Below are 13,294 nucleotides of genomic sequence, written 5' to 3'. Positions count from 1 at the left end.
CTCTTCATGTTCAAGTGTACAGCGCTGCGTACGTCTAGTAGTGCTGTAGAAATGATAAGTAGTAGTAGTACTTGTAACTCCGCCCACTGCCTCGCATCTTCTCCTGTTCTCTGTCCACCCTCCTTGGTTGCTGGGGCTACGCAACAGTCACACAAAACCTGTTTTTGGACCGCGTCTTGTTTGAGGTGGCAGCTGATTGGCTCAGAGATCATCTTCTGTTCTTGATTGGCCAAACGGGCGGTAGGTAGGTTGGTTGCGCCGGATAAAGACCGAGGTTGACTTGACGACCAGCCACAGTCGCTTCTTGTCGCTCAGCTTCGGAGTCTGGCGATTGGCTGGAGGAAGGTTTTTTTCGGTTATGGAGGACGACGGCCCCGCCGGTAGGGCGAAGCGAGCGAGGGTGGCGGAGGAGAGCGAGCGCACCCCGGAGAAGCAGCCAGGCCCGTCGCCTCGTGCCAACTTCCTTAAGTGGGACACGGAGGGCGTGTGCGCCTTCCTCTGCGCGCGCAATTTCGGGAAGTGGGCGCCGCTCTTCCGAGGTAATAGTGCGGCCTGATTGGCCGCTCCTCACTTGCAATAGGCCGGGTTTGGGCTGTTTTGGGTTTTTTGTTTACAAGGGAGTGGAGGAGTCTTTGATCCCGGGGAACTGGGTTCGATTCCTACCACAGCCCCCCAACCTTCCATTTAAAACCACCATGACTATAGTTGCAAAATAAACCACAGAAAGGCAAGTCCAAATTCTGCATGCAATGTTGCCAGTGGACCAGTAGCCTAGTCCTAGTGGTTAGTGCAGCAGCAGACTTTGATCCTGGGGAACTGGGTTCGATTCCCACGGCAGCTCCTTATGACTCTGGGCAAGTCACTTAACCCTCCCCAGGCACAAATAAGTACCTGTATGTGCTATGTAAACTGTAGTTGCAAAAACCACAGAAAGGCAGCATATCAAGTCCAATTTCCCTTTCCCTATTTGAGATTCTAGTGGAGGAATAGCCTAGTGCAGCGGACTTTGATCCTGGGGAACTGGGTTCAGTTCCCACCACAGCCCCCCATGACCCCAGGCAAGTCACCCAACCTTCCATTACCCTAGGTACAAATAAGTACCTGCATATACCATGTAAACCAGCTTGAATGTAGTTGCAAAAACCTATCAAGTCCAAATTCTACATGGAATGTTGCTAGTGGAGGAGTAGCCTAGTGGTTAGTGCAGTGGACTTTGATCCTGGGGAGCTGAGTTCAATTCCCACTGCAGCTCCTTGTGACTCTGGGCAAGTCACTTAACCCTCCATTGCCCCTGGTACAAAAAAGTACCTGTATATACTACGTAAACCACTTTGAATGTAGTTAAAAAAAAAAAAACCCCCACAGAAAGGCAGTATATCAAGCCCCTTTCCATTGGTTTTAAGAAGTGCACCTGATGCAATTTTGGTACAGTTGACAGCTGTCACTCCAGAGTCCGATGAAAAAAAGGCCTTTTTCTGTGTTTGTGTATTTGTGTGGGGGTTTTTTTGTCTTAATATTTTTTTTATTGATTTTGTAATAAAGAGAGAACCTTAACAACAATTGTACTACGAGCTACTACTAAAAAAGGTGTGAGCAAAATCTAAATAAATAAAATTAATATATTTAAATTGAGTTAAAAAAAAAGACACCTTAAAGTATGTAAGCAGTATAAAGTTCATGCATGTGACACAGATGGTGTAATATACATGAAGAAAAAGTACAATATACAGCTCTCACTTCACATCTTCAAAATAGGATATCAATGGAGCCCATTTTTCTTTATACAAAGTGTTTTGAGATGTTTTTTTTTTTTTTTAGCAAAATATGTTTCATATTTATAGGTTTGAAACAATAAATTCCACCATTCTTGATAAGTAGCTTGTTGTAAAGCTTTCCAGTGTGTAACGACTACTTTCAAAGCTAGATTCAACATGGTATTAACAAGCAAACTGTCATTAGTCTTTAAAAATGGGTCTAAAACATTGATCGTTAAGTATCGTATATTTATATACTAATGGACCAGAAAGATGGAATATATCTACTAAATCGGACCATATGTCCTTCCAAAACATTTGAATACATATACAATCGAATGTAATATGCTTAAGAGTACCTTGTTGAGATTGACAAGGCCAATATAAATTGAAAATAGAAGAGTTAAAAGAATACAACTCCAACAGAAAATACAGAATGATCAAGAATCAGTTGAGTAATGACAGTTTTTTTTTTTTTTTCAAAAGTCCCCCATACCCCTTCCCTCCCTCCCAGAGAAGAATGCAGATACTCTCATTGAGTAAGAAACTGAAAGTATTACTTTTATACTATATGTTCAAAGAATTAAGAAAAGCAGAACAAATCCTAGCTGGACAAGCCTGTAAGTGAGGAGTCCGAAGAGTAACAAAATCGTTTTTGGACTTTCACACCACCCTTCCTCTTCCACTGTAAGACGCTTCAGGGTAAGGCGTGCATACGTTAGATTGTGGCCTAGTGGTTAGGGTTGTGGACTTTGGTCCTGAGGAACTGAGTTCAATTCCCACTTCAGGCACAGGCAGCTCCTTGTGACTCTGGGCAAGTCACTTAACCCTCCATTGCCCCATGTAAGCCGCATTGAGCCTACCATGAGTGGGAAAGCGCGGGGTACAAATGTAACAAAAAAAAAAAAATCATAGTAGGAGGGGTGGGAGAGATCCGCATTTTGGGGCTTTCACACCACCCTCCCTCCTGCACTGTAAGATGCTTCAGGGTAAGATGTTCGTACATTAGATTGCATCATAGTAGAAGGGGTGGGAGAGATCCGCATTTTTGGGCTTTCACACCACCCTTCTTCCTCCACTGTAAGACGCTTCAGGGTAAGGCGTGCATACGTTAGATTGCATCATAGTAGGAGGGGTGGGAGAGATCCACTGCAACAGTATACAACGCTTAGCTATAAGAGTAGCCTTACATTACAGTTACATTTGTATCCCACATTTTCCCACCTATTTGTAGGGTCAATGTGGCTTACATAGTACCGGAGAGACGTTTGCAGACTCCGGTGTAAACAAATACAAAGTGATGTGGTAAGATAAAGTTCATGTGGCACAGCCACACTAGGGAATCGTACAATGGAAGAGTTGTTTTATGTCCATTACGTTCTTTAGTTTTGTTCTGTTGCAGAGATCAGGCATTTATGTTGGATCGATATGGTATGCCTTTTTAAACAGGTTAGTGTTTTCCAGAAGTGTAGGTGATTGTACGTAGTTTTCAAGACTTTTGGTAATGCGTTCCACAGTTGTGTGTTAATGTAGGAAAAACTGGATGCGTAGGTTGATTTGTATTTGAGTCCTTTGCAGCTTACGCAGAAATAAGCCCGAGTAACGGGTGCTCTCAATAATACCAGTGATATCATCAAAAATACACATTTGGGGCGGGGCTATTCAATGTTGTCAATAGACAGTATTCAAGAGTCCAGAGCCTTGTCCAAAAGGAATGAATAAGTGTGTAATCCCATATAGTTTGGTGAGAGGTAGCATTTGACTGGCCACGTATAAGACATGCTCCTGTTGTAGACATACCCATCTTTATAGGCCGGGAAGGGTGTATCTACATGCGTAATAAAAACTTATAATGTAGTTTTTGCAACTGTATACTTCCCTCCAGGCGGAGGCGATCCTTCAAACTCAAAAGTGTATCCCCCAAATTTTCTTGTCCAGTAATTCTGTCCAAAGGGTGCTCCCCCCCCCCCCCACCGTGATCTTGATTGTAGCATAATATCGCCCAGTCAGGCCCCTATGAACGGCAGGCAGTGGTCAACTATCATCACAGATTTAGTGAAATCCACCAGATGAGCGTGAAACAGGTCATGTATATAATGTTTCAACTGTAAGTAAGGGTACCAATAAGCCTGGCTTAAATTATATTCCCTCTTTAACAGGTCATAGGATAACATTTTTGGCTCAATATCTTTGTTCTGTTTGTTGATTTTCTATTGTAAACTGCTCGGATCCTCATGTGGGCAATTGCAGTATATCAAAAGATTTAATAAACATGCCCAGTACAAACACCCATACCCTGATCCCTTTCATTCAAAGTTCTTTTAATAGATGTGTAAGAGAGGTATTTTTTAATTGAAAAGCAGTGCAGATATATATTTTTTTCTTGGTTCATTGATTTTTACTTTAGATGTGGTGTTCTATATGGATTCTGGAGCTGCATGGGGTGCTAGGTATGCATTGGCATAGTGCCCTGTTCACCCTCATTACATTACATGATATGACACTTATACACACATGTCTCTCGAGTTCAGTGTGGCTAACAATACATCCCTAGGCAGTGGGCATCTCTAGGAAGATTACACATGAAAAATTATATTAGAAACAAATCTATAAAAATGACCCAATTATTTTCTAAATAAAAGGGTCTTCTATAATTTTCCTGACTTCTGATTTCACATGGGAGCTCATTCTAAAAATTAGCAGCCTGATATGCAAAGGTATATGAGAAAACTTTCTTAAGGGACAGTGGAGTACTAAATAGCCCTTCAATTGTAAGCTTGTATTTCTAGGAGCAAAGCCATGCAAGATGAAAAAGACCAATGAACCCAGCTTTAAAACAATACATGCCTGCACAGGTAGCCAATGTAATTCGCAACAAGGGTGTGATATCTGCTACAGGTGGTGTTAGATATGTCCATTTCATAATCTTTGCTGATCAGAGTTCAGGGGTATGCTGTTGAAATTTGTTCAACTTAGTTTAAAGAAGTTTACTTAAGGGTTGCTGCGTGGCAACCCAGAACTACTGCCGGCCCAGTATGGGTGCTGGTGGTAGTTCCACTCCCAGTGCTCGTCATTTCTCTTTTTGGCCTTTTCACCCGCATGGCAAAAATGGCCTCAGCCACTAGCACAGGCCCCCTTTTTACAGCAGCTTAGTAAAAGGGCCCCTAAATCTCTTATTCACCTGTTGTATTAATCATTCTCATTATAAATGAAATCCTTAACCTGTCCTGGGGGCTCCCCAGCCATTCAGGTTTTTAAGATATCCATAATGAATATTCATGAGAGAGATTTAAATACACTGAAAGCCTGATTGGGAAGCTTCTAGGACAGCTTTGGCAACCACTGCCCTTTCTGTCTTGAATAGACTGAGAGCTGTGTCAAGCATGGACTGACTCTTGTGTGCTGTGTGCAGTGTAGTTGTACATCTAATAACTCTATAGAAATGAGTAGTGCAGTGATGCCAAGTTACCTAGTTCCAGGCTGCAGATTTATGGGACAGTCCTGGATTCCTGGCCACCCCATCCTGGTGCATTATGGGACTCGGGGTATTGATTTCAATGGGCAGGATCAGGACTGGCCAAAAACGTGTCCAGCCTGGAACTGGGTAACTTTGACATCTCTGGTAATGAATATATCTGCCCTACTTTCATAGGAATAATGAAGGCAGGTCCAAACTTGTGTTTTGGAAAGTTTTTCGCTAGTACCTTGTCCTAATTGAATAAACGGAGGTATATGCAAGAAATTGATGCAGTGGAACAGAAAGCATATGGTTGACGTACAGCAGTGCTATACACACCTACTTCTGCCATTTGAGTTATTCAGAAAATGTTTTTGTGCTTTGATAAGAGGCCTGGAACCATTCTCACAGTAAAATGTCGAAGCTTGGGCATTTTGACTGTGAAGCTAACATTAATTGTCAATGAAATGTGCAAACCAATGCTCAAAAGAAATGAGATGTCTGGAATCTCTGAGGGGCCCTTTTGCTAAGCTGTATTAGGTGCTAAGGTGTGCCTAATGCAGCTTAAAATGGTCTACCACTGGACATGCTCAGGCACTAAAAAATATTTGTAACTTTCATTAATGTAAGTATTTTATATACTGCTTAGACCTGAGCGGTTTACAGTTTGATTTGTCAGGTACTGGATCTGTCCCTAGTGGGCTCACAGTCTAAGTAGTACATTTATTTAGAGGGGGGGTGTTGGGGCGGAGAGTGGGCGTTCCTGCATTAATCAGTTAGCACAGCTTCATTACCACACAAGAGAGCACAGGAATACTGTGTGAGCCCTTAACCGCCTACAAAATAGGTGATGGTACGTGCGCATGCGTAACTTTAATGGCCATCAATACACTTGGAAAACCCGCATAAGGGCACAGCCACTTTTTGCAGCCATTTAGTAAAAGCACCCGTAAACCTGCTCTCTCATTCATAACCATGCGTTACCACTTAGTACAGACAAGTCAGGTCCTGCCAAGGTACCTAAAATTAATGCTCTGACAAAGAAGTGTGAGTTTACATACTTTGACTTTAATTTTTGAACTATATTATATAGGCAATGAAGAAATTGGGAATTGAAATACAGGAACTGGTATTCGATTCTGCCATATAGTTTCAAATGACCTAGACTGACTTCTATCAGATAGAATGCTGAGCTTGACTTGCCATTCTTATGACTCAGCTTGGCTTTTCTAACGTTATTAAGATAAAGCTGTTAAATGATTATATTGTTTATATATACAAAAGTCTTAAAGTAACATGTATGTTTTTCAGTTCATTAGCAGTGCATTTCTTTATTGTATTTGTAAAATAAATACAAGACCGAGCTTATCGTCTTTCCACCAAAACCCACTTCTCCTCTTCCTCCACTCTCTATTTCAGTTGATGGCACCCTCATCCTCCCCGTCTCATCTGCCCGCAACCTCGGAGTCATCTTCGACTCCTCCCTCTCCTTCTCTGCGCATATCCAGCAGATTGCCAAGACCTGTCGCTTCTTCCTCTTTAACATCAGCAAAATTCGCCCTTTCCTCTCTGAGCACACCACCCGAACTCTCGTCCACGCTCATTACCTCTCGCCTTGACTACTGCAACCTACTCCTCACTGGCCTCCCACTTAGCCATCTATCCCCCCTTCAATCCGTTCAGAACTCTGCTGCACGTCTTATATTCCGCCAGAACCGACATACTCATATCACCCCTCTCCTCAGGTCACTTCACTGGCTTCCAATCAGATACCACATTCAATTCAAGCTTCTCCTCCTTACCTACAAATGCATTCAGTCTGCAGCCCCTCATTACCTCTCTACCCTCATTTTCCCTTATGTTCCCGCCCGTAACCTCCGCTCTCAGTACCCTTCTCCACCACCGCCAACTCCAGGCTCCGCTCATTCTGCCTCGCCTCACCCTATGCTTGGAATAAACTTCCTGAGCCCTTACGCCAAGCCCCCTCCCTACCCATCTTCAAATCTTTGCTCAAAGCCCACCTCTTCAATGTTGCTTTCGGCACCTAACCTTTATACCTTTCAGGAAATCTAGACTGCCCCTATTTGACTGACTGTACATTTGTCCTTTAGATTGTAAGCTCCTGTGAGCAGGGACCGTCCTTCTATGTTAAATTGTACAGCGCTGCGTAACCCTAGTAGAGCTTTAGAAATGTCAAGTAGTCGTAGTAGTAATTAATGCTTGTTTGTTTTTTTCAATTGCAGAAAACAAAATCACAGGGAAGGGGCTGCTTCATATCACCGATTCACATCTGAAAGAGTTAGGAGTGAGGTAAGATGAACTTTATGTACACAGATAAATCTTTTTATTTAGAAAATAGTGCCATGAGAATCCTTTTATTATTAGGAATGAATACGTTAATGTGGCTTAGGTTAAATTGAATGGGGTCCTCACAATGAGAGAGCTCTTCCAGCTTTGTTTGTAATGGAAGCTTTTAGTTGCTTTATTGTTCATGTGCTCCACTTCTGCCTGCTCCTTTCACACAGGACCACCTCTGTCATCGTCTTTCCATAGTGCTGGTTGCATATGTATCATTGGAGCTTGTCTCAAGTTGATGTTTGTTGATCAAAGTTGCGTTTCTTGTCACTGTTGTGCAGTACGTATTCCCTCTTTAGGATTTTGTTTGTTTTTCAGTTTCCTTTATTTATTTTTTTTTTCACATCATCTGGTGTAGGTAGGTCCAAGTGAGAACCTTGGGCTCCTGGTCAGAGAACTGTGATTTAAAAATCGAGTCGTTTTGATTTTCCACAGACTATTTTTCCAGACGAGATGGCCAGAAAAAGGCTCCCAGTGGCTCTAAGAAGTGCATCTGATGCAACAAGATCATATATCCAATACAGATACACATCCCTGGGGACTGACTATGATCCCTCTCACTGTAAATTGAAAACCCACCTCCTTCAATTAGCATTTGGGCCTCTGTGATGCAAATAATTGGGGGAGGGGGGAGGGAGGAGGAACTTCAGCAGATACCCTGCAACAAAGAAGAAATGTTAGATCATGTTTTTATTTTATCTTTGTTGATATATTTTGGGACGTGTGTGCTATGCTATGTTTGGTTGAGTTGGTTGTCTTTACTTTCCTATAATTTTGTGGAGTTCTCCTACTTGTTTTATGTATTTGATTATTACCAAATCTATGTAAGCCACATTGAGCCTGCAAATAGGTGGGGGAATGTGGGATACAAATAAAATAAATAAAATTATAAACCATTCAGACTTGCATTACAAATAGAGATGGTATAGTAAAAAACCGATACATTATTTTTCAGAGATGCCCAAGAGAGATCTTTTGAGGTTGAAAAGTAGAGCAAATATATTTTTGGCACCTAGAAGTCTGGTTCATTGACTTCAGCATCAGAAGCATTGCTCTGCATGGGTCCTGGAGCTGCATTGGCATTAAAAGTGCACCATTCACCCCAACATTATGCATTAGATGGTAACCTATCCCACTTGGAGAGGAAGATTTTTGTCCTTGACTTCATAGATGCTAAGAGCTTGTAATTCCAAATGCCAGGCAGAGGCTAGGGCACGTAAACATCACACTTCATTGCAATATGGTAATGAGATCATTAGGGCATTGAAGTCGCTGGTGTCCTTGAAGTGCCCCTGATGTGAGGACTGCTTATCGTCTTTGCTATTGGTCTGTGATTTGGCTTCTGATAATCCCCAGGTGACTTGGGAGGATATGGCTGCCACTCTTATTTTCACTACGCCTTTGTCAATAGCAGCTCATGAGAAGATTTGATAAGCGGTTGGAGCGCTACTGTGCTTGGTTTGATGCTTTGGAGATCCATTGGTCTTGAAGGCTTGACTGATGTCAGTAGGTCAAGACAGAGATCTAGACTACCTCTGGAGTGTTTTTTTTGGATCTGACATTTTACGTTTCTGGGGCTCTAATTGTGAGACAGGTGTCTTCTCTGAAGAAAGTTCAACTAGCTTACTGTCAGGCGTATCTTCCCCCCCTTCCCGTGAGCACTCATCTGTTTGGGATTTAGTTCTCACATCAATTGAATTTTGTGAAGGAAATAGCTGAAGCCATTCCATCTAGATTACAGATGGAGGAAGAATTCAGAAACATTGGACTACTTTGGATTCCCTGACCATTGTGCCCCCCCAACCCTTATTTTACACTGGTGTAAACTGACATTTTGAGGAGCAGGAGTCATGCCCAAATGATTCTGCCCTGCTGGTGCTGAATATCAGTGTGGTCTGATATCTGCTGGGGCCGTTTTGAATTATGATGCTGGTAGTGACAAAGTCACCAGGAGCCACGGGCAAACAGGAAAAACCTCCACGTAGAGAATCCAATCCAAAGGGAGTAGAGGATGGGTAATGGACACTCAACAAGGGAACTGGTGCTTAAAAGATGCTTTATTCAATGCTTGTACAACAGGACCCGACACGGTCCGTGTTTCGGCGTGATAAGATGCCTACCTCAGGGGTCACAATGATATTCTAAAAACATATAAAAGAAATAAAATCTTACAACAATATTAAAACATAGTCAAAAATGTGTACTTCACACAACCACATGTAGGATATGTAATCATAAAAATGAAAACACCAAGAAGTCCCATTTGAATAAAAAGAAAATCAAACCACAAATATAGACATAAAAACAATGACAGCCAATGATTGGAATCCACAAAGGACCAATGGGGAATGGTAATACAAAAGTACTGTAGAACAAAAATAAAATCGTAGGACAATAAAAAAGAAAATATGTGAATGAAGTCACAACCTCCGAGATTAAGATGAGGGTTTAGTGAGGCAGGGATGGGTTTTTCCACTAGCTTTAAATATTCCCTACCCACTCCAAAGCCTAAACATGTAAGTTTAGTAGAGGAGTTGGAACAAACTCCTAGCCAGATCATGATGCTTTTGTATGTTATTTTTTTTTAATTGTGTTTTGATTTTATGTTTTACTGTATGTTAGATAATTTTATTGATTTATATTATCTATGTTTGAGTTTTAAACTGCCTAGTGCTTGGGATAGTGTGGTCTAGAAATTGTGGAAATAAATGTATTGTGTGAATTAGCTGATTGGGTCCTTTCACCACTCAGGATTTATGAGTGTAGGCATAACAAAAATCTTACGATATAAGATGTAGGTCTTGACAGATCTTGCTTAAACCACTTTTCATTTTCTTTCCAGCCCATTGGGTGTTAGGCTGGACTTATTTCACTGCCTGCAGAAGCTGAACCAAACTTTTGTTGAGACAATGAAGGTAAGAAGCTAGAACATGAAAGCAGAGAAACAAATGATTTAAATACTGTTTGACATGTCCAGGTTTCACCTTTGGGCTTCCATATATGGGCTGTTTTATAATACCAGAAACAACTTTAAAAAAGAACAAGAAAACTTTCACTTTGACAAACAATTCATCAGTTAGTGATCATGGACACGTCAGCCTTATTCCATTTTCTTTTTAATCCATGAGCTATTTACTCATCTTTTGGTATGTTTCATATATGTATTCAAATAAATTGGGGTGTGGGTACAGCTAGATGGAGAATATTTATTTATTTATTTACAGCACTTATATCCCACAATTTCCCACCCAAGGGTAGGCCCAATGTGGCTTACAACAATCTACATAAACATACAGCAGGTCAAACAGTTAATGTTCTAGAAGTATAATGGGAAAGGACAGAATCGAGATGAAGAAGCAGAGGTGGTAATATGACAGCAGGGAAGACGGTTCAGAAAGTAGAGGTGCCAGATGGTATTGGTGTGTACGTTTTGCCAAATAGAAAGGTCTTGAGGTGCTTTTTGAAGGCAGGATGATCAGAATAAACAATCCAAACCCTTGTCTATAATCTCCTTGTTTTCTGTCAGATGTTATTAAATGGACTTTGAGTCAAAAATTGTTGTATTAATAATAAAGTCCATGGATTTTTGAGAGGATGGTACCAACCTATAATAGCCCTACCCACAGAGACAGTGACAGCTAAAATGGTGATAAGTTAAATATATATAAAGAAAGGCAAGTCAAATGCAAAGTGTTGATAAGGAAGGCAAAGAGAGACTCTGAAAAGAAGATTGTCTTGGAGGCAAAAATACATAATAACTTTTTTAGGTATAATTAGAAGCAAGAAGCTGGTAAAAGAATGAGTTTCTACTGTTAGATGACTGAGGGGTAAAAGGGGCACTTGGGGAGAACAAGGCTTAGTGGAAAAACCAAATGAATTCTTTGCTTTGGTCTTCGCTGAGGAAGATGTGGGGGAGTTACCCTTGCCAGACCACTGTGATAGAGTCACTCAGTTGACCATCTCACCCCTCTAAATTCAGCACAACAGCTGCTTATATACGCTTCCGCTCAGTGGAAATTCCCTCACAAAATCATGCAGTTTGAAATTTCAACTAATTTCTGTCTTACTTTATTGTTTACAAAAAATGGAAAACACTAAGTCCAAGGTTTCTTTCACAGAAGATTGCAGTCGCCACTCTGCTACAGGAATCTCTCCAAAACTCAGGTCTTGTCACTGTTTTGTCTAGCCACCTCAAAAACATCTTCGCTTTCAAACTGTAAATACATTCTTAGTGTCCTTGTCTGAGTCAGTCACCTCTGTCAGGGAGGGGAAGAGCACTCCTTGCTGAATCAACATGACCTTGTTTAGACACAGCTTTCAAAGCTCTCGGCAAAAGTATAGAAATTGCTGCTGTAAGGGCTCTAGCTACACAGAATACTGAAGTCAGAGCCTTTAGACATGCAGTTCATGGGTCATAATCTGACTTGTCAGTGGTCAGCAAAGAGCAAATCAATTCAAATGGTAATGAGTTGAAGGAACTGAAACAAATCTCTGTAAATATGAATTTCCTAAGGTAGGCCTACCTTAGGAATTCCTGGTGGTCTAGTGGCCTTTTCAGGGGCAGGAATTAACCCCACTCGTTCCTGCCTTCTGCCGCTGCTCCATTGCAATGGCTGGTGAGACCTCATGAGACTGCTGCAGGAGGTCCTGGCAGCCATTTTGCGATTGGAACCAGCACGGACAGGTAACTCGGGGGGGGGGGGGGGGGGGTGATTTGAGTGGGGTGGGGGGAGCTGGGAAGGAAGGCATTGTAGACCGAAACCCAGATTTTGAGGCTGGTTTTGGTTCTGATTATGAAACTGAAATTTGGTCAACCTCTAGACCCATGAGCCTGATGTCGGTACTGGGAGAAATGATAGACCAGTGGTTCCCAAACCTGGTTCTGGAGGCACTCCAGCTAGCCAGGTTTTCTGGATATCCATAATAAATAGTCATGCGACAGATTTGCATGCAGTGCATGCAAATATCCCATGTGTATTCATTGTTGATATCCTGAAAACCTGACTGGCTGGGGTGCCTCCAGGGCCAGGTTTGGGAACCACTGTAGACTATTATAAAGAACAGAATTTCTGAGCATGGATTTAGCCAAGGGAAATCTTGCCTCACCAATCTGCTACATTTCTTGGAAGGAATGAATAAACTTGTGGATAAAGGTGAGCTGGTTGATATTGTGTATCAGAATTTTCAGAAGGCATTTGAGAAGTACTTCGTCAACAACTCTTGAGGACATTACCTCGGCTTTCTATTGTCCTATTGTGTATTAAGAACTAGTTAAAAGTTGGAAAAGAAGAGTAGAGTTGAATGCTCGGTATTCTCAATGGAGAAAGGTAAATAGTGGGGTTCTCCAGGGGTCTGTGCTAGGCCACTGCTTTTTTTTTTTTTTTGCTACATTAGTTACTTGTTGAATACACTTTAATCCCATCCCTTCCCATGAAGATAACGAGCTACAGCCATCATGACATTCCCACCCTCCACCAATATTATAGCCTGCCTTTTCTAATCTACTGCCACTGATGACGAGATATGAGGAGATTGTATTCTTATCTCCCTGGTAGGCAAACCAAGGCTGATTAATATCCAACAACTTCTTTAGCCTGAGCTGTTAAACTCTGGAATTTGTTGCCAGAGAATATTGTAAAAGCTGTTAGTGTAGCAGGGTTTTCAGACATTTTCCTAAAATAAAAATTTATAAGCCATTATTAAGATGGACTTGGGAAAATCCACTGCT

At 41.6% G+C, this 13,294-nt stretch overlaps 1 protein-coding gene across 1 annotated transcript in view; it reads left to right on the top strand.

Annotated features, from left to right (window-relative positions):
* Window positions 1-277: 277 nt before the first annotated feature.
* SAMHD1 (SAM and HD domain containing deoxynucleoside triphosphate triphosphohydrolase 1) overlaps window positions 278-13,294 on the top strand; it is an 88,566-nt gene continuing 75,549 nt past the window's right edge. Inside the window, exons 1-3 of the mRNA XM_030211626.1 lie at window positions 278-539; window positions 7,455-7,521; window positions 10,409-10,481. Of these exons, the coding sequence (XP_030067486.1) occupies window positions 359-539; window positions 7,455-7,521; window positions 10,409-10,481 (321 nt within the window). The 5' untranslated portion in view covers window positions 278-358. The remainder of the gene's footprint in view (window positions 540-7,454; window positions 7,522-10,408; window positions 10,482-13,294) is intronic.

Source organism: Microcaecilia unicolor, chromosome 8 (genome assembly GCF_901765095.1).
Source record: "Microcaecilia unicolor chromosome 8, aMicUni1.1, whole genome shotgun sequence".
Classification (NCBI taxonomy): domain Eukaryota; kingdom Metazoa; phylum Chordata; class Amphibia; order Gymnophiona; family Siphonopidae; genus Microcaecilia; species Microcaecilia unicolor.
This window is presented reverse-complemented; position numbering and strand designations above follow the sequence as displayed.